Source organism: Lissotriton helveticus, chromosome 8 (genome assembly GCF_964261635.1).
Source record: "Lissotriton helveticus chromosome 8, aLisHel1.1, whole genome shotgun sequence".
Classification (NCBI taxonomy): Eukaryota; Metazoa; Chordata; class Amphibia; order Caudata; family Salamandridae; genus Lissotriton; species Lissotriton helveticus.
The window spans coordinates 1,504,892,921-1,504,915,214 of NC_136069.1; the positions used below are offsets into that span (position 1 = coordinate 1,504,892,921).

At 48.7% G+C, this 22,294-nt stretch overlaps 1 protein-coding gene across 2 annotated transcripts in view; it reads right to left on the minus strand.

Moving 5' to 3' along the window:
* Window positions 1-22,294, minus strand: part of PCF11 (PCF11 cleavage and polyadenylation factor subunit) — a 324,271-nt gene that overhangs the window by 147,675 nt on the left and 154,302 nt on the right. For both annotated transcript variants that reach the window (XM_078658484.1, XM_078658483.1), the window contains exon 13: window positions 706-861. In XM_078658484.1, coding sequence (XP_078514610.1) covers window positions 706-861 — 156 coding nt within the window. The remainder of the gene's footprint in view (window positions 1-705; window positions 862-22,294) is intronic.

A 22,294-nucleotide genomic window follows, 5' to 3' on the forward strand; every position in this document is an offset into this window, starting at 1 on the left:
ACAGATTCAGCTATTAATGCCAGATGGGATGACAGTACACTCTGCTAGTCCCCAAAGTAGCCTGGTTCAAGTTAACGTGTTGTTTCCCATAAAACTATACATGAGAGCTTCATTTATCTTAAAGAGCAAGTCAAACCTGTCAATCAGCGCATTAAGATCAGTTTCTCGATATGTCAAATTCTTGATACAAAGGTGCTCAACGCTGCGTAAATTGTGCCACTCACAGTACTTGGATCTGCACTCTACTTTAAAACCCATTAATTACGAAAAATTATACACCAGCTGGAGTTTGAGAGGTTAGCTTGGATGGAAGTTGGGGTGGTGGGGGGGTAGGTAGGTGTTAATAGAATGAAGCAGATGGAGACACCAAAGGGAATATTTATCATACATTTTTCATTGGCAAACTCTTTCTAGTTTTCAGTTGCAAATAAAACAAGGCAGTAAAACACTGGCTTGTGGGCTACTGAATGAATACTATTCAACCATTTTTACTAACTCCAGAATCACCAGGAAAACAGGCTTTCATTATCACAGTTCTGCCAAACACCGGCAATAGTTCAAGCCATGTCCAAATAAACCGTCTAAGTTAAAACATATTGATTTAACATTTGTCACCAACACAGAATAGACTGAATTAAAAGTGGCACCAAAAATAAGCCTACTACAGACTTGCAATTCGATATCTTTTGGTAAGTATCCACTTACCTCTACCACAGCAGATCTCCCTGCCGGGACACTTTGGAATTCTTTCTCTCTAACAGCTTCTTGAGTCTTCAGTATAACTTCCTCATGCACCTTCTCAAAAAATAAGCTCTTAGCACGCTCCTCCAAATCAGCAATTTCTTCAAACTCAATCCAATCCTAAAAACAAGTGACAATGCTATATTAAATACAAGAATCTACCCTCCTGTCTCAAACGAAAAATAAACATTTGCTCAGCAATTTGATACAATGGATAGGAGCTTCCTAGTAACAATGTTACAAAGTCTATCCCATATATTACAACATTCATCACACTAACGTTCCACTGAAGAAAAAAAACAAGTTGAGAAGATCTCTAAAGAGAACCTGTTTAGAGAGCTTCAATTTTATGACAGTCACATGCAATTCATTACTGTGCTCAAGAATGGATTTATTGCATTTTTTGAGTCCCTAAATGCACTTCAATCTAACATAACAGGAGTCATTAAATGTCACCAATGATTTTCATATGGGACATTTCAGTATGTTTCAGCTTCTAAAAACATCTTTGCCCAGTAAGGAAAATGCTACTTACCCAATATGCATCTGTTCTTGGCATGTAGAGCTGTAGATTCATATGCATTAGCATAGATCGCCATCTGGTGTTGGGCTTAGAAGTTTGCACTTTGTTTTTCTTCGAAGAAGTCTTTGTAGTCACGAGGTAGTCCTTACGGTAATAGAGCGCATGGGCATCAACTCCATCCGCCATAAAGGGTGATGATGGAGTTAGTAAGAATAGAAAGAGATGTTCATGTGTGTTGCATCAAAGTAAGATAATGTAGCAGATAAAAGGTACCCGGGGAGGCAGGTGGGTGCATATGAATCTACAGCTCTACATGTCCAGAACAGATGCATACTGGGTTAGTAGCATTTTCCATTCGAGGCATATGAGCTGTAGATCATATGCGTTAGCATAGACTATATAGCAGTTATCTTCCCAGCGGTGGCTGACCTGTATCTGCTGCAGTAGTTTGAAAAAGTGTTCTTAAGACAGCCTGGCCCACACTAGCTTGTTGGTTTGCATGTACATCTACACGGTAGTGTTTTGTGAATGTGTGAGGTGTACACCAAGTTGCAGCCTTACAGAAGTCATTTAAGGGTATATTTCCTAAGAATGCCATAGAAGCCCCTAGTTTTCATGTGGAATGCCCTCTAGGGGGAATAGTTAATGTGCGTTTGGCTTTATTGTAGCATATTTGTAAGCACTTAACTATCCAACGTGCACTATCAGTTTTTGAAATGGGATTGCCTTTATGCTGTGGTGAAAATGCAACAATTTCTTCGATATCAGATATATTTTGGTGAAGCAGATACGCACTACGAAGTGGCCAGGAGTCCTAACACTCGCCTTCGAGGCATCTAGAATCAAGTAATAACTACTGATAGCATCAAGAAGTCCGTGTTGCAGTGCATTGACACTAACGCACAAGTTACTACTTGTGTAACGATATATCTGTAAGAGACATTAGTTAGTGATAGATTCCTTACCTTAGAATATCCCCAGGCGTCAGACTGAGAGTCAGAGTCAAAAACACTTTATTCGATTAAATTAAAATCATAAAAGTATGCTATACATTCATAGTTGATCATTGGAGTATTTAAAAAACAAGACTCATTATGTACAAATTCAAATTCCATATTTACAAATTTCATATTTACAAAAGTTTTTTAAAAACTTTTTAAAATACTTTGTCATACTTGCACTGTCTATATTTTCCTACAAAATTTCATTTCATTTTTACTGTTTGTGGTATGGGATTGTTCAATGGTCTATTTACAGTAATATTTACAAACCTATAATACAATCATTTAACAGTGATACCCCGACTGGGTGTACAATTCTTAACAAAGGCTAGGTCAATTAATCAGTGTCTGAGGTATATTTCGACGAGACCTAATGGACATTGTGAGGAAATTTGCTACCCCATACATAATTAGAGGTGTTTCCATTAACTGTAAAAACAGAAAGGCCGGTTTGACTTGGGTAAACTTTAGTTCTTTTAATATTGGCTTAATATATTTCTCTCTTGCAATTCTAAAAAAAGGACAAAAAAAGAAAAAGTGGATAGAATCCTGGTCCGAGAAATCGTCACACTTACAGGGGGCGTTCTCATGGGGTTTACACCATTTATTATATTCACCCAACAAGAGGTGAGACTGATTGAAGCGAAAAAAGTGTTCTTAAGACAGCCTGGCCCACACTAGCTTGTTGGTTTGCATGTACATCTACACGGTAGTGTTTTGTGAATGTGTGAGGTGTACACCAAGTTGCAGCCTTACAGAAGTCATTTAAGGGTATATTTCCTAAGAATGCCATAGAAGCCCCTAGTTTTCATGTGGAATGCCCTCTAGGGGGAATAGTTAATGTGCGTTTGGCTTTATTGTAGCATATTTGTAAGCACTTAACTATCCAACGTGCACTATCAGTTTTTGAAATGGGATTGCCTTTATGCTGTGGTGAAAATGCAACAATTTCTTCGATATCAGATATATTTTGGTGAAGCAGATACGCACTACGAAGTGGCCAGGAGTCCTAACACTCGCCTTCGAGGCATCTAGAATCAAGTAATAACTACTGATAGCATCAAGAAGTCCGTGTTGCAGTGCATTGACACTAACGCACAAGTTACTACTTGTGTAACGATATATCTGTAAGAGACATTAGTTAGTGATAGATTCCTTACCTTAGAATATCCCCAGGCGTCAGACTGAGAGTCAGAGTCAAAAACACTTTATTCGATTAAATTAAAATCATAAAAGTATGCTATACATTCATAGTTGATCATTGGAGTATTTAAAAAACAAGACTCATTATGTACAAATTCAAATTCCATATTTACAAATTTCATATTTACAAAAGTTTTTTAAAAACTTTTTAAAATACTTTGTCATACTTGCACTGTCTATATTTTCCTACAAAATTTCATTTCATTTTTACTGTTTGTGGTATGGGATTGTTCAATGGTCTATTTACAGTAATATTTACAAACCTATAATACAATCATTTAACAGTGATACCCCGACTGGGTGTACAATTCTTAACAAAGGCTAGGTCAATTAATCAGTGTCTGAGGTATATTTCGACGAGACCTAATGGACATTGTGAGGAAATTTGCTACCCCATACATAATTAGAGGTGTTTCCATTAACTGTAAAAACAGAAAGGCCGGTTTGACTTGGGTAAACTTTAGTTCTTTTAATATTGGCTTAATATATTTCTCTCTTGCAATTCTAAAAAAAGGACAAAAAAAGAAAAAGTGGATAGAATCCTGGTCCGAGAAATCGTCACACTTACAGGGGGCGTTCTCATGGGGTTTACACCATTTATTATATTCACCCAACAAGAGGTGAGACTGATTGAAGCGAAATTTAGTGAGAAGCCACCGATGGAAAGGTTTGTTTACTACCGCCAAGTACGGTTCAATGGCTACGGTTGTTATTGTCAAAAAATGTGACCTCACGGTTGGCTTCATGATTTCGCATGTTTCTCTTTCGGCTTCTCTTTTCTTTATATATTCCAGTTTCGCCCAATTAATGTCATCTTTTTGTAGGCCTTCAGGGTTAGTATATAAATTAGGGCGGCCCAGGTATTGTGCGATTTTCTTGATATATGAAAGCCACTCAATCTCTGCCACACGATCCCGCCCCATACAGTCTTTAATAATCGTGTGATTTAATGTTAAATTGGGATTAAGCCAAATTTTAATCCAAGCCCTTAGTGGTGCAAAAGACAACATATCTTCAATATAACCTACCCCTAGTTCCATATGTACTGAGTTAGCAGGTGTGGATTTTGGTAAGCCCAGAACAGATCGCAAAAAAATATTCTCTGCCCTTTGGATATGGGTTGTGTTCTTATATCCCCAAATAGAGGCTCCATATCTGGCTATTGCCATGGTTTTGGCTTTGTATATGGATAATATAGCCTCTGGTGGTTTGCCGCCAAGACGTTTGGCGAACCCCAGTATAGCAGCAGATGATCGTTTTACAGCTGCGGTCTTATTCTGGATTTGTGGTGCCCATGTCCCTTTCTCGTCGAACACCACTCCTAAGTATGTAAAGGTTTTAACCTTAGTAAGTACAGCATCGTTGCAGGTCAGGGTTCTAATATTGCTTTTAGAATTACCCACAGCCATGACATGCGACTTTCCTACATTAATCACCAAATCCAAGTCTTGCATAAAAGCCCCAAAAGTATTAAGTAAATGTTGAAGGCCCTTCGGGGTCCTTGACATCAGTACTGTGTCGTCGGCATATAAAAGTACCGGCGTCACGGAACCACCCATGCAGGGCACATCTGCAGAGGCAGTTTTTAGGGACTCTCCAAGGGAGTTAATATAAAGGGAGAAGAGCATAGGTGCCAAAATGCACCCTTGGCGCACTCCCCTTCCCGATTTAAAAAAAGAGGTACAGTTCCCCTCTTGGGTCATACGGATAGTTGCCCTTAAATCACTGTGGAGTCGTGCCAAAAAATCCACAAGAGCACGATCCAGTCCCTTTTCAAGGAGTATTGTCCACAGCTTTGACCTATTGACTAGGTCAAAAGCTGTGGACAAGTCCATGAAGGCAAAATACATCTTCCCCCCTGAAGCTACAGTGTATTTGCTCAGTATAAGGTGCAAATTAAGGCATTGGTCTTCTGTACCTCTAGCAGATCTAAACCCATACTGGGCCTCACACAGGATGTTTTTATCAGTGGTCCAAGCTGAGATTCTCTCTAGTATTATTTTGCCCAAGATTTTAAATGAGGAATCTAGCAGAGATATTGGCCTGTAGCATCTAGGGTCCCCCCTTTGACCCTTCTTAAAAATGGGGATGATAACAGCCTGTGACCAGGTAGTTGGAGGTCTTATCTTATCTATACCAACTACATTAAAAACATTAGTAAGTACAACTGACCACATTGCTGAGTTTGTTTTGTACATATCTGCGGGTACGCCATCTGGCCCAGGGGCCTTCTGTGATGACATGCCCTCGATAGCACTCTGTACCTCTTTAATAGTGAAACTTAGAAGGGGGGCTTGAATGTCGATCGGGGTTAAATTAGGAGGTCCTAGATCAATGTTGCTGCCATAAATTTTTTGGAAATGGTCCAACCATTCCTTCTCAGGGATATTTAACTCCAATGGCGCATTTTCTTTACCATTGAACAGCGGTGAGACTGGATCTGGAAAATTTTGCACAGCAATACCCCTGCACGCCGGCAGACGTCGCCCGCGGCTCCGCGTCCGTCGTCGGCGCCGAAATGACGTCTGAGTACTTAGACGCCGCTCATGCGCGCTGACGTCAGTTCTGATACACAGCTTTTCCGCGTCAGATACGCAGAGCCATGATAGAACCAACACTGGTGCCATGAAACTAGGGCCCTGAAAGGGGGTGACCTTAACCCTAGATATCAGCTCGCAGAACGGGGAGGATTGGTGTGTCGGTAAAGAATCTATCACTAACTAATGTCTCTTACAGATATATCGTTATACAAGTAGTAACTTGTGTATCTGAACGTTAGTGATAGATTCCTTACCTTAGAATAGATACCCCAGCAATACCAACCCCGGTGGTGGGTCTGCGAACCAATAATCACACCAGAAAGTCCTGGAGGACGGAACGGCCAAAGAAGCCATCCCTCCGGACTTGGCTGTCCAGGCAGTAGTGTTGTGCGAACGTGTGCAGCGAGGCCCACGTAGCTGTCTGGCAAATGTCCTGCAAGGGCACTCCTCGGCCCAGGGCAGAGGTAGTCGCCGTGGCCAGAGTGGAATGAGCCCGTAATCCAACCCGGGGCTCCTTCTTAGCCAAGGAGTAGCATGCCTGGATACACAAGATGATCCACCGAGAGTTGGTCCGCTTGTGCACCGCTTTTCCCTTCTTAGCGCCCACGTAACCAACAAAGAGTTGGTCATCCACCCGGAACTGGCGTGTGCGCTCCAGATAGTAAGAGCGCACGTTTTGGGTCCAAACGGTGGAGCCTTTCTTCCTCTTTTGAGGGATGCGGAGGCGGAAAGAAGGTGGGCAAGGTAAGGAATATGCTACCTACTAGTATGCATCTGTTCTCGGCATGTAGGGCTGCTGATATTCATATCTGTGCATAGATCGCCGCCTAGTATTGGATCCAGATGATTGCACATTGTTGTCCTAGAAGAGTCTTCGAAGTATCACGAGATAGGTGGCTCCTCCCTTGGACTACAGTGCGCATGGGCATCCTCTCCATCCCCAGATTGTTTTTCGCCATTGTGGTAGAGATGGAGTATAGTACAGTAAGAGATGTCCATGCAAAGAGTAAATGCTGCAGCTGCGACAGGCACCGGGGAGGCGGGTGGGCGATATGAATATCAGCAGCCCTACATGCCAAGAACGGATGCATACTGGTAAGTAGCATATTCCGTTCGAGGCATGTGGGCTGCTGAATTCATATCCGTGCATAGAATGTATAGCAGTATCTCCCTTAGCGGTGGCTACCTGTGTTAGCTGCAGCAGTCTGGAAAAGAGTTTTGAGAACAGCCTGTCCTACAGCAGCTTGCTGTTTTGAATGTACATCTACACAATAGTGTTTTGTAAATGTATGTGCGGTTGACCATGTGGCTGCTCTGCAAATTTCGTGTAAAGGAATATTTCCTAGGAAAGCCATGGATGCCCCTAGCTTACGTGTGGAATGCGCTCTAGGGGGGACTGTTAAGGTGTGTTTTGCCTTTATATAAAATATTTGTATGCACTTAACTATCCATGCCTGATTTTGAAATAGGGTTACCCTTGTGTTGAGGTGAGAAGGCAACAAACAATTGTTTTGTCTTGTGAAATGTTTTAGTTCTGTCTATGTAATATAGCAGAGCTCTTTTGACATCAAGGGTATGCAAGGCCCTTTCAGCTACTGTTTGTGGGTTATGAAAGAACACTGGCAGTTCAATAGTTTGATTTAAATGGAAATGGGATACCACTTTTGGCATGAACTTAGGGTTTGTTCTAAGAACTACCCTATTTGCATGTACCTGAATGAATGGCTCTTGAATAGTTAGGGCTTGTAGCTCACTAACTCTTCGAAGCGAAGTAATGGCAATGAGGAAAGCCACCTTCCAAGTAAGAAATTGTATTTCGCATGAGTGTAGTGGTTCAAAAGGTGGTCCCATTAGTCTGGTTAAAATAATGTTTAGATTCCAGACTGGTGATGGTGGGTGTCTTGGAGGAACTACGCGTTTAAGTCCTTCCATAAATGCTTTAATTGCTGGCACCCTGAATAGTGAAAGGTGTTGTCTGTTTTGCAAATAAGCTGCTAACGCAGCTAGGTGTATTCTGATGGACGAAAAAGCTAAATTGCACCGTTGGAGGTGCAATAGGAAGCAAATGATTTTGAGTGGAAGCATCAAGCGGGTTAATGTCATTGTTATTACATTAAATGACGAAACGTTTCCACTTTGCTGCATAGCATGCTCTGGTAGTGGGTTTCTTTGCCTCTTTGATAATATTCATGCAGTCTGGGGGCAAGTTGAGGTATCCAAATTCTAGGATTTCAGGAGCCAGATCGCTCGGTTCAGCTGTTGGAGATCTGGGTGTTAGATTTCACCATGGTTCTGCGTTAGAAGACTGGGTGTTAGTCGTAGCCTTTGATGAGGCACCACTGACAGTTCTAGGAACGTCGTGTACCATGGTTGTGTCGCCCACGTGGGAGCAACTAGGATTAGCGTCAGCGAATGTTGGCGCATTTTGCGTGCCACCAGCGGTATTAGTGGAGCAGGGGGAAAAGCGTACGCAAATTTGCCTGACCAGTTCATCCATATCGCATTGCCTTGCGACTGCGGATGTGGGAACCTGGCGGTAACGTACTGGCATTTTGCGTTTTCACTTGTGGCAAACGCATCTATTTCCGGGTGTCCCCACTTCCGGAAGAATGGTTGGAGCACTTTGGGGTGAATTTCCCATTCGTGCATCTGTTGGCTGTGCCTGCTTAAGAGGTCTGCCACTTGGTTGTCCTTGCCTGGGAGGTGTTCTGCCATGAGAAAGATGTTCCTCTGAATGGCCCATTTCCACATTGCTTGAGCTAGGTGTGACAGCTGTGGTGAGTGTGTTCCTCCCTGTTTCTGAATGTAATACATAGCTGTCATGTTGTCCATCCGGATCAGCACAGCTTTGTTGCGTAAGTGTTTCGCAAAATCTTTTAGGGCTAGAAAGATGGCCATCAATTCTAGGAGATTGATATGCATTTTCTTTTGCTGTACAGTCCAGAGTCCCTGCACTGTGTAGTGTAGGACATGGGCTCCCCATCCTAGTAGAGATGCGTCCGCTGTTAACACTATTTGTGGGACAGGCTCATGGAACAGTCAACCTTTGCAAAGGTTTTGTGGATTCCACCAATGCAGAGAGTTGTATGCACGACTGGTCACCAACACTAGGTCTTTTAGTTGCCCGTGAGCCTGGTTCCACTGCCTTGCTAGGCATTCTTGTAGCGGACGCATATGTAGTCTGGCATGAGGGACTATGAATATGCACGAGGCAATCATGCCTATTAGCTGCATTAACACTCGAGCTGGTAGTGAGTGTTGGGGTCTGAACTTTTGTATTAGCGTCTGCATTCCCTGGACCCGTGCTGTGTTGGGATATGCTTTTGCTGACAGTGTATCTATTGTCGCTCCCAGGTACTGTTGGACGTGGGAGGGTTGTAGGTGTGACTTTGGGTAGTTTAGTGAGAATCCTAAACTGTGCAGTAGGTGTATGGTCTTTGACATGTCAGCACATTGCTGGGCTGTTGGCGCGTGTATTAGCCAGTCATCCAAATAAGGGTACACGTGAATGTGTTGCCTTCTGAGATGTGCCGCTACTGTAGCTAGACATTTGGTGAACACTCTTGGAGCTGCTGTCACCCCAAATGGCAGGAGTTTGAATTGGTAGTGTTGCCCTTGAATGGTGAACCTCAAATACTTTCTGTGAGCAGGGTGTATTGGTATATGAAAGTATGCATCTTTGAGGTCTAAAGTTGCTAGGAAGTCTCCCTGTTGAAGCAATGGTAAGACTTGCTGGATAGTGAGCATGTGAAAATGCTCCGACAGAATGTAGAGGTTGAGGGGCCTGAGGTCCAATATTGGTCTGAGAGACCCGTCCTTCTTTGGAATTAGGAAGTATAGGGAGTATACTCCTGTTCCCTGATGTTGCAGTGGGACTGGTTCTATGGCCCCCTTTTGCAACATACTGATGACCTCTTGCTGAAGCAACTTTATATGTTCCTGTGACATAGGACGGCGCACGGGTTTTATGTTGGGTGGAGTTGAGGTGAGCTCTAGGCAATAGCCATGTTGGATAATATGCCTGACCCACTTGTCTGTGGTGATATTTAACCAGACTTGTTGAAATTGTAGTATTCTTCCCCCGACTGGTGTTATGTGGTCTGGGGTGAGTGTCAGGAAGTCACTGCTTTGTGTTAGTGGAGGATCTATTTGCATTGCCTCCACGACCTCTGCCTTTGGTATTGTTTCCTCTATAACCACCCCTGCTGGTATTCTTGTTATATGTGGATTGTGCGTTAGTTTTGTAGTTGGAGGATTGCTGTGATGTTCCTCACGCTCCTCTTCTATAATTGGAGCGACGAAAGGGACTGGAGAGCTCCCATAGATTTTGCTGTTTCTGCATCCTTTTTCATTTTGTCCAGAATTGAATCAACTGGTGGACCAAATAAAGTCTGGGTTAATTGGCTGATTAAGAATTGTAGATTGGACTTCATTCTTAAGGCCTGATATAAGAAGCCATGCGTGTCGCCTTATTAGCACGCTGGTATTGATGGATCTGGCAGCTGTGTCCGCAGCGTCTAGTGAACACTTAATGGATGCATTGGTGATGAGCTTTCCCTCTTGTATAAGTTCATCTGCCTGCTGTTTGTAGGGATCAGGTAAGTGTTGGAGAATATCCTCCAAACTGTCGTAGTGCGCCCTATCATATCTGGCTAGCAAGGCCTGTGTATTGGCTATTCTCCAGAAGTTTGCTGCCTGGGCCGCCACTCTTTTGCCTGATGCCTCAAATATCTTAGATTCCTTGTCTGGAGGTGCAGCCTCACCAGTAGTCTGTGAGTTTGCACGCTTACGTGCATTTGATACCACTAAGGAATCTAGGGGTAGCTGTCCTTTGATGTATGTAGGATCTATAGGTGCAGCTCTGTATTTTTTCTCAATTCTATTGTTTATGACCCGGGCCCTAGCAGTGTCCTTAAAAATGTCACCTGCGGGTTTTAACACCCCTTTTAGCATTGGGAGTGTTTTAACGTGTCTTTTAGATGTTGTGAGTGTATCAAAGAGGAAATCTTCCTCAATAGCATCAGAGTGCATATCTACATTGTGGTAGGTTGCTGCTCTATCCAACAGAGAATTAAATGCAACTGTATCCTCTGTGGGTGATGGCTTAGTAGGGTATACTGCAGGGTCTGTAATGGGCAGGATCCCTTCATTGTCTGGTTCCCCTCCTGTACCCTATGGCTGTGTGTATGGGTCTGTATTTGGGATTTGTGGATACCCAAAACCTACATCTGCGTCCTGATCTTCATCGGGGTTGTAGTCCGAGCGTGTTGGTGAGGTTGGGTTATAAGGAGTAGTAGGCATAGCATAAGTGATAGGTTCAAAGAGGATAGGAGAGGTAGCGCAGTCTCACTTTTTCTTTAAGGGGATTCTGGAAATGTCTTTTGTTGGTAGAGACCTTTTCTTTTTAGTATACACAGTCACTTTACCAGTTATTGGATCAATGGAGATTTTTGACTGGTTCTCTGTGGAGGGATCTGGGTGAAGAAGCTCCTCTTCAACATTCCTTTGTTTTGGTGTTACAACCTTTGGTTTTTGTTTCTTCGGGTCGATGGTTTTTGGTACCTTGACCGTTTTAGGTATTTGTATCGCTTTTGGTTGTTTTTCAACGGGTTTTGTTGGTTGAACGACCTCTGCTGGCTTCACAACTTTTTTCGGACCGAGCGATGTTGTCGGTTCGAGTGTCTTTTTGTTGTTTTGGAGCCTGCTGTTTCGGTTTGACGCCGTTTTTCGGGTCGATGGACTTCGGCTCGACCGATTTCTTTTCGTCCACCTTCGGTTGGACGTTAGTGTTGGGCGTAGGCCTTGTTTTGTCGTCGATGGTTTGTTCCCTTTGTCGATACCGGAGGCCGATTTGCTCGATTCGACGTGTTTTTTGGGGGTCGATTCGACGTGCTTTTGCGTCGAATCGACGCGTCTTGGCTTTGAGGTTGACTCGACGGCCTTTGGTTTGGAGCTCGACTCGACAGCTTTTGTCTTCGATATCGACTCAACAGTTTTTGGTTTCGAGGGTACTGTGGCCTTCGGGTCGACGCCTTTAGGCTTCGACGCCTTTAGGCTTCGATACCTTCGGGTCCACGTAATTCAGTCCGAAGACTATTGTCGACAAGTTTCGGTTTTGATGGAACCGATGTTGTATGACGTGTCTCAGAGGGCTCTTTCGATATGTTCTTAGCCGGGCGGTATGGCGGGGCTGTAGAACGAGGTTGTTGGTCTCGGTTAAGGCCTGCCTTAATGCCTTGACCTGAGTCTCTGATAGAGGTGTAGTGTCTATATGGGGCGGTGTACTCACGGTTCACCCCTCGCCGTCATCGGAGTCGTCTTCAACTGCTACGATGTCCTGATCATAGTCCTCGAGATCGACGATTAGTTCTCCCTCTTCGGGGTAATATTCGGAGTCGGGCTCAGAGTATTGTCCGTCGTCTCGGTCTGAGTCTTCGGCACTTGCTAGATCGTCTTCGTCCCCGAAGATGTTATCGGGCTCCGGCACCAATCGTTGCATTTCTAGCCTTGCCGCCCATCTATTCCGAATAGTCTTTTTTGATCGGAATTGGGCACAGGCTAGGCAACTATCTTCTTTGTGATCTGGAGATAGGCATTTGTTGCACGCTGGATGTTTGTCTGTGCGCGGAAATTTCGAGTTGCACTGAGGGCAGTACTTGAATGGACTTCGTTCTATCGACGGTCGGTCCACGTGGTGTCGAGAAGGCCTCACGGCCCGATTCGACGACTGGAGTTCAACCGAGTTGTAAAAAGTGTATCGGCACCGGGCGCTTAACAATACCGGCGGTATCCGAAGGCCTTTTGGCCGTTTGAGAAGTTTTCTTGATTCCGAACTTGGAGAGTAGGAAAGTACATCCGAACCCAATGGCGGAGAAAAACAATCTGGGGATAGAGAGGATGCCCATGCGCACTGTAGACCAAGGGAGGAGCCACCTATCTCGTGATACTTCAAAGACTCTTCCAGGACAACAATGTGCAATCATCCATACCCAACACTAGGCGGCGATCTATGCACAGATATGAATTCAGCAGCCTACATGCCTCGAACTGGACTGCCCGATGTGGAAGGCCGTGACAACCGTGGGCAGGAAAGAGGGTCTCGTCCGCAATACAACCTTGTCCGGATGGACAGAGAGGAAAGGAGGTGTAGAAGAAAGAGCCTGGAGCTCACTCACTCTCCTGGCAGAGGTGATGGCAACCAGGAAAGCAGTCTTCAAAGTAAGAAGACGGAGAGGACAGTTATGGAGCGGCTCAAAGGGAGCACACATTAGGTAAGTAAGTACAAGATTCAAGTCCCACTGGGGCATCACGAAAGGAACAGGAGAGAACATGTGTGTGATGCCCTTTAAAAACCTGTTTACAATGGGGGACTTGAACAAGGAAGGCTGAGCAGGTAGCCTTAAGAAGGCGGAAAGGGCAGAAAGGTACCGCTTGAGAGTGCCCAGAGCAGAGCCCTGCTGGGCAAGAGAAAGAAGAAAGAGGAGAACCTCAGAAAGGGGTGCAGAGAGTGGGTCCACAGCCTTTGCTGTGCACCATGCCACAAATCTGTTCCACCTGCAGGCGTATACCGACTTTGTGGAGGGACGCCTGGCTGCCAGAATGACATTACAGATTTCGGGAGGCAAGTCAAATGGCCTCAACTGTCGCCGCTCAATCTCCAAGCTTGTAGGTGGAGACTGGACAGGTTCGGGTGGAGAACCGTCCCCTGCTGCTGCAACAGAAGGTCCTCCCGAAGAGGCAGACGAATCGGGGGGATCAACTGACATGCTGAGTAGCTCGGGATACCAGTATCTTCGTGCCCAGTCCGGAGCCACAAGGATAACCTGGGCCCGGTCGCGCCTGATCTTCTGCCCAGAATGCTGAAGTGGTATAGGCGGAAAGGCGTACAATAGACCGCAACTCCACTCGCGACGAAAAGCGTCTCAGAGCGAGTGCCGCCTTGGAAATTCCAACGCGCAGAACTGATGACATTGCGCGTTCTCTTCTGTGTGCGAATAGATCAAACCAAGGCTCTCCCACTGCTGAAAGAGACCTTGCGCCACACGTCCGAGTTCAGACGCCATTCGGGATCCATCATGCACCGATGGCTGAGGTCGTCCGCCTTGGCATTCAGAGAACCTGCCAGGTGTTGAACGACCAGGGTCACACCCTGATGTTCCAGCCACTGCTTGTTGCAGTACCACATGGTGGCGGTGTTTTCCGTGAACACCTACACTACACTACACTCCCCCGGACAGAGGGGAGGAATGCCTCCAGTGCTAGTCTGATCGCCCGCAGCTCCAGAAGGTTGATATGGAGCCGGGGCTCCGCCGGAGACCAGAGGCCTCTGATCGCCACCTCTCCCATGTGGCCTACCCAGGCCTGGAGGGACGCGTCCGTCACAACCACGTGCTCCGGGTGGGGTAGGGAGAGGGATCTGCCACTGACCCAATCGCGGTCCGTGAGCCACCACTGCAACTGTTTTGCAGTGCCCTCCGAGATCTAGACATGATCGGACAAGTTGCCCTGATGCTGGGCCCACTGAAACTTCAGGTCCCACTGTAGAGCCCGCATCCGCCACCGGGCGTGATGCACCAGAAGGATGCAGGAGGCCATCAGCCCCAGAAGCCGCAGCGTCAACCTGAGGGAGACTCGGGATAAAGGCTGAAAGATCGGAATCAGAGCCTGAATATCCCGAACCAGCTGTTCGGGAGGATAAACCCGAAACTGCGCCGCGTCTAGAACCGCTCCGATGAAGAGGAGCTTCTGAGAGGGACACAGGTTCGACTTCGGCACGTTGATGGAGAACCCCAGCAAGTGCAGGAGGTCGGCCGTAGTCTGGAGGTGGCAGACGACTGTCTGGGGCGAGCCCGGCTTCAACAACCAGTCGTCGAGGTAGGGGAAGACTGACACCCCTAACCTGAGCAGATGAGCTGCGACCACCGCCATCACTTTCGTGAACACCCGTGGGGCGCTGGTAAGGCCGAAGGGGAGCACGGTAAACTGAAAGTGCTCGTGGCCTACCGTGAACCGCAGGTAACGCCGGTGGGCCGGCAGGACGGGGATGTGAAAATAAGCGTCCTGCAAGTCCAACGCTACCATCCAGTCTCCTGGGTCCAGGGAAGCGAAGACCTTAGCCAAAGTCAGCATCTTGAACTTCTCCTTCCGGAGGAAGCCGTTGACGTTCCGTAGGTCCAAGAGAGGGCGTAGGCCCCCTTTGCCCTTCTTGGGTACCAGAAAGTAGTGGGAGTAACAACCACACCCTACTTCTGGCCCAGGAACGAGCTCGATGGTCCCCTTGGCCAAGAGGGCCGTGACTTCCTCTTGCAGAAGTTGCAAGTGATCCCCAGACACGCGGTGGAATTGCGGTGGCATGGCTGGAGGGGTCGCCTCGAAGGGGAGGGAGTAGCCCCTTCGGACGATTTGCAGCACCCACCTGTCCGACGTGACAGTGCGCCAGTGGAAGAGGTGATGGCGAACCCTGCCCCCCACTGGCGTCACATGAGCCTGAAAACACGGACTAGGAAGGTTTGGAGGCAGTTTCTGCGGAGGGAGGTGTGGACAGGCCTCGCCGTTGTCCCCGACCGCCGCCACGGCGGTTTCTACGGCCGCCACCGCGCTGTTGAACATTCTGCGGTGCGTGGCTGGCAGCACGTGTGGGGGCGCCCCTTCCGTGGCCACGAAAGGAGCGAAAGGCACCCGATTGCTGGCGTGTGGCAGAGAGGCCCAAGGACTTGACCATAGCCCTGGAGTCCTTAAAACGCTCAAGCGCATGGTCTGCCTTGTCGCCAAAGAGGCGACGGCCATCGAACAGCATATCCAGAAGAGTGGCCTGGACATCGGCCATAAAGTTGGCGGACCTCAACCAGGCGTGGCGTCGAACCGCCACCGTCGTTACCATAGCCCTGCCCAGTGAGTCTGTGGTATCCAGCAAACACCGGATGGAATATCGTGCTGCATCTCGGCCCTCCACAAGGGCTTGGTCGAGTTTAGCCCAGACATTGTGGCAGCACTTCCGCGACCGTGTCCCACAGGGTGTGGGTGTAGCGGCCCAAGAGACATGCGGTATTGACAGACCGCAGTGCCAAACTCAGGGACGAGAACACTTTCTTCCCGAATTGTTCATATCTCTTGGATTCCCGATCGGGCGGAGCCGTCGGGAATGCGGTCTGGGAAGTGGAGGCCTGGATGACCAGGCTCTCGGGGGTGGGATAGGTGGACAAAAAGCAAGGGTCGCCCGTGGTCGGGCGGTAGAGTCTGGCCACGTTCCTATCCACAGGCGGACCTGTGGCAGGCTTGGACCAAGTGCCCACAAGAACGTCACACAAGGCCTCATTAAACAGCAGCAGAGGCTCATTGGAGCTTGCTTGCGGTTTAAGGACCTCAGTGAGGAGGTTAGTCCTCACGGCCGCGACGGGGAGCTCAAGGTTTAAGGCCTTGGCCGCCCTCGTCAACACTACACTGTAAGCAGCCCCCTCCTCCGTAGCCACGGTGGGAGGGGAGACAAATCCAGTGTCTGGCGAAGTGTCAATACCACTGGCCTCCCCTAGCTCATATGTCCAGTCCTGTGGAGACTGGCAGTCTCGTGCCAGAGGGTCAACGGACCCCTCCCAATCACCTTCGTCACCCATCTCCTGCAGAGCAGGATCATCAGACGGGGACGTCTCGTGGAAATATAAATCTCCAAAGGCAGTCGGAAGCGGCGCCGCTCCGGCGCCAGATCCGGACCGAAGGGAAGATTGGGGATGACGTCCACAGTGAGCGCCGGGGGCGACACCTGCGGGCCGGTGAGGTCGTGAGGTCGACCGCTGACGACCCGGATCCGGAAGTGGATCCAGTGAGGGCCTGCGGCGCCGGGACCGAAGTCGGCAGCGGCGCCGGGGCCGAAGCACCCGACTGCGTCTGAGCCGAAGCAGCCGACCCGCTAGGCCCTCCAGCCGGGGCCGTTGGGCCCGGAGGCGCCACGGGACCCGGCGGCGGAGGGAGGGACCTCATGGCCATGAGGTACCGCTCGACCTCCGCTGGCGTCGCGTCATGCCCAGGGACCCGAAGGTGTGGGGCAGGCGGCGACGCCTGCGACTCCGTCGGAGCTGCGTGGGTGGTGTCACCCGAACCCCCGGCCGCATCGTGCGAGCGTCGGGGTGGGTCGGAGGAACAATGACGTCTCTCCGACCTCTCGCGCCTCTTACCTGAGGACTTGGATCCCGACTACAGATGTCCACTCCCGGAGCTCGAGTCGCTTGCGGGACCGCTCCCGCCTAGCTTTAGACGTCAGGGCCCGGCAGTCGGAGCAGGTGCGGTCGTCGTGGTCGAGGCCTAAGCACTTTAGGCACCGGCGATGTGGGCAGGAAACCGACATTAGTCGGTCGCACTTGGAACAGGGTTTGAACCCGGGCATCCCTACCGGCACCGGAGTCGAAGCCTCGAGTAGAGAAATGATCAAAAAGATCAAAAAGTTTAGTAAAAAAATTACTTCGGGGTAGAGCTTCTACGGATCTGCGCTAGCTAGCGTGGAAAAAAGAAGAACTGACGTCAGCGCGCATGGGCGGCGTCTAAGTACTCAGACGACGTCATTCCGGCACCAACGACAGACGACGGACGCGGACGACGCCTGCCGCGCGCAGGGGTATTGCTGTGCTAAATTTTCCGGATCCAGTCTGACTCCTGGGGATATTCTAAGGTAAGGAATCTATCCCTAACGTGTCTCTTTCAGATGAGTAGGAGCACTAAATGGAAGCAGGTGGCCTTGCAGGAAGCTGGATCTTTATACGACACAGCAAAATTAGATATATTGTGCAGAGTTCAGGGGTTCACTTATAAGTGGGCAGGAGCTTGCTCTAGCAACCCCAAGATGCTCTTCTAGGGGGCAGTGTGGTTGAGCAGCCTTATGCTTCTATCAGAGGAGAGTGTTAGACATTCACAAAAACACAACAAAAGTCAATAAGCGAGAACTCAATAAGGAGATCAACACCAATTTATAAAAATAACAATATATAATTCAAGCACCAGAAGCAATTCGTTCAGATAAGTGAATGTTTTAAAAAAACATACCTTAGTATTTAAAAAGCTGACACATGGGAGGAAAAGCAAGTGCGGCATTCAGGGAGAATATAGCGACTTACGGGACCAGTATGCGAGAAAAAAGAGGAGTGACTGGCAAGGTCCAAGGAAGCACCAGCAGAACACCGCCACCAGCGGCAGCACTAGGGCAGCATGGAGCAGGGGTGCAAAATAGCGTTGGGCGCCCAATATTACTATGTGGGGATTGGTCTTCGCATATGAGCTGAAGGAATTGACTGGGAGGCCAGTCAGTCTGAACCAAGAGGAGGTCTCACGCCTCATGATGCTAGTGGATGTAGGCACACCTTTGATAGTATTCTCCAAAGCCCAGGGGTGAGCGGTGCAGAGGTGTCTTTAGGCATCAGGGTTTCCTTCCCGAGAGCAGTCGCAGTAGAGGGGGCCTGGGCATGCAGAGGCTGCAGGCGACAGAGAGGTCACTGGGGGTGAAACCATGCAGACTGTCTCTGGGGGGCTGAGTGACCATGCGAACAATGTTGGCCCACATCAACAAGGTCTTGGAGCGACGGGTGCAGTGGAGCCTTCAGACGTTGGGTTTCTGCGGTCACGAGACCACTCCGAAGTCTTTGAGAGGCTACAGGTAAGGAGGTCTGCTACTTCTCAGGAGTTCTTGGTTCCTGGGTGAAGTGCTGAGAGGTCTCATGGGCTTTGGGGACTCAGCAGCTGCAGGGCAAGTTGTCCTTTGGCGCAATCATCGAAGGCAGCAGGCAGGCCGGCCAGCAGGTCAGTGGCTGGGGCTTCAGTTCTTGCTCTTTACGACTTTTCACGTCTGTCTTCTTTCAGGTCAGCATAATCGGTTTCTCTGGAGCCAGAGGTCCTCTAAATACTGAATCTGGGAGAGTATAGGTTATGAACCAATGGGCTACTAACCCCTGGGGTCACTATGCCGCCCTATATGATCACTTCCTGTGGGAAGTGGGCATAACAATGTCCTAGAATTCCTACGTTTGCCATCACCAAGACGGCTAACTCTGAAAAGTCGTGTCCACTTCACCATAGGAGTGGTACTAGCCAGGGGGGTGGGCACGCCTACCTAATTTTCTCACCTACACAGGTGCTAAAAGGGCTCTAGACAAAGGGGGGTTGGCTTCCTCTCCTGTGAGGGGAGCCAGCTACACATTTCAAAGGTGGCGGCTTCTTTTAAACTCCCCTGCCTTGGAATGCTAATCAGCAGGTAATCGTCAGGGAGGGTGTGTGAACACCCTCTTCCCAGGCAGGCTTTGTTTCTGACTTCCTGAGAGCAGAAGTCCTCACCCATGGAGGTCATGAATCTGTCGCAGTTGGCAGGCTGGCAGATGCCAGTCAGGCAACACACTAGAGGCTGGTAGGTTTTCAGGGGGCACCTTCAAGGGGTCATCTCTGGGTGTTACGGAAATGCTGGGACATCACTTGGATATGGGGAATACAGCAGCCCTCTTATTACTCGACTGTCTCACACTGGATGTCTTATCCCTCGGTATTTCTGGTACAGCACTGGACTGGTTGTCATCCTTTCTTACCAAACGAACAAGTTACTTACCTTCGGTAACGCTTTTTCTGGTAGATACTATATCTGCCTGTGGATTCCTCACCTTGTGAATATCCCCCTTGCGTCAGCAACATTCGGAAATTCTTTTGTAGCTTCGCGCCGACGTGGATCCGGACGTCACAGAGGCACGGCATCGCACGCGACCTCGCTGACGTCACCGGCGCCTATAACAGGCCCACGCCGGCGTGATGACATCAGTTCCGCCCTTTTTTCCGTGCCATCGAGGCACACGGACGGACCGATGATAGTAGAAATATATACAGTATACGTAGTATAGAAACAAGGTAACACCCACAGTGTGAAGCAAATGCAATAACATTTGAAATAAACATTTCCATGACAATAAAATAACACATCATAGAAACTCTGGCATAGAAGAGTGGACAACGGGGAGGCGGGTGGGTCAGTGAGGAATCCACAGGCAGATATAGTATCTACCAGAAAAAGCGTTACCGAAGGTAAGTAACTTGTTCTTCTGATAGATACATCTGCCGTGTGGATTCCTCACCTTGTGAATAGAGTCCCACAGCAGTCCCCACTCCCGGAGGAGGGTGTCCACTCTGCTATACCAGGAAATCTTGGAGGACAGAGCGCGCGAAGTGGCCGTCCCTCCTCACCTCGGTATCCAGGCAGTAGTGCTTCGCGAAAGTGTGGAGGGAGGCCCAAGTCGCGGCTCTGCAAATGTCCTCAACAGGTACACCTCTAGACAAAGCAGATGATGCAGACTTTGCTCTAGTCGAATGTGCTCTAATACCCTCTGGAGGGTCCTTACCAGCCAAAGAGTAGCAGATCTTAATGCAGAGCACGATCCACCTCGACAGAGTCCTCTTATGGACCGCTCTTCCCTTCTTGCAGCCAGCAAAGCCAACGAAGAGCTGGTCGTCCACTCGACAGTCTTTAGTCCTGTCCAAGTAAAAAGACACAGCCCTCTTGGGGTCAAGACGGTGTAATCTCTCCTCCTCCTTGGAAGGGTGAGGGGGAGGATAAAAGGTAGGAAGGGTAATGGATTGACCAAGGTGGAAAGGAGTCACCACCTTAGGCAGAAAAGCAGCCCTGGTCCTAAGAACCATTCGTTCAGCATGAATGGTCAGGAATGGGGGCTTGGAACTAAGAGCTTGAAGCTCACTTACCCTCCTTGCCGAGGTGATTGCAACGAGAAAAACCGTTTTCAAAGTCAGAAGCCTCATGGGACACTTATGAAGAGGCTCAAAAGGAGCACCCATCAAAAATGTCAAAACTAAATTCAAATCCCACTGAGGCACAACAAAGGGTGTAGGAGGGAACCTATTAGTAAGGCCCTTCAGAAACCTTAAAACAATGGGAGACTTAAAAAGAGAAGGCTGGTCAGGCATACAGATAAATGCCGACAGCGCAGACAGATATCCCTTCACCGTGGCAACAGCAAGCCCCTGCTGGGCCAGGGAAAGGGCAAACTGGAGCACATCAGATAAATGGGACCTCAAAGGGTCTATAGACTTCTCCCTGCACCAAACAACAAATTTAGACCACCTATAAGAATAGATGGACTTAGTGGAGTCACGCCTGGCCGACAAAATGACATCCACCACATCGTGAGGGAGAGAAAAAGAAATCAGGTTGCCCCGCTCAATCTCCAGGCATGAAGGTGTAAGGTCTGGAGGTGGGGGTGTAGAACCTGCCCCTCCATCTGAGAGAGGAGATCTGCCCTGTGAGGGAGACGGAGCGGCGGGTGAGAGGAGAGGTGGAGAAGGTCTGAATACCACACCCTTCTTGGCCAATCCGGGGCGATCAATATGACTTGGGCCCGGTCTTGGCGAATCTTCCTCAGAACCCGAGGAATCAAGGGTATGGGGGGAAACGCGTAAAGGAGCTGCGAGTTCCAACTCAACTGAAACGCGTCCCCCAAGGCTCCTTGCATCGGATACTGGAGACTGCAGAATGACAGGCAGTGAGCATTCTCGTGAGTGGCGAACAGGTCCACCCGAGGTGTCCCCCACATCTGAAAGATGTCGTGAACCACCTCCGGGTGAAGCCTCCACTCGTGATCGGCAGAGAACTGCCGACTGAGACTGTCTGCACGAACGTTCAGAACCCCGGCCAGATGATTTGCCATCAGACAAATCTGATGGTCCTGAACCCAGGACCAGAGGCGCAGAGCCTCTCTGCAGAGACCCTGCGACCCCACTCCTCCCTGCTTGTTGATGTACCACATCGCGGTCGTGTTGTCCGTCAGGACCTGGACTGACTGACCGCGAAGGGAAGGGAGGAAGGCCTTGAGCGCCAAACGTATCGCCCGCAATTCTAGAAGGTTGATGTGAAGCAACCTTTCCTCTGGAGACCAAAGACCCTTGACCTCCAGGTCTCCCAGATGAGCACCCCACCCGAGAGTGGATGCATCCGTTATCACTGTGGCCACCGCTGGAGGAAGTTGAAAAGGCTTTCCTTGTGACAGATTGCCTTCCACGCTCCACCAAGACAGATCCGCTGCAGCTTCCCTGGAGATCCTCACTGACTCCCCGAGATCTCCGTTGTGCTGATACCACTGCCTGCGGAGGCACCACTGGAGTGCCCTCATGTGCCAGCGTGCACGGTTGACCAACAGAATGCATGAAGCCATCAGACCGAGTAGGCGAAGGACCTTCAGGACTGGAACGACCGCTCCATTGTAAAATAAAGGAATCATCTCCCGTATGTCGCGAATTCTTTGAGGGGGAGGGAATGC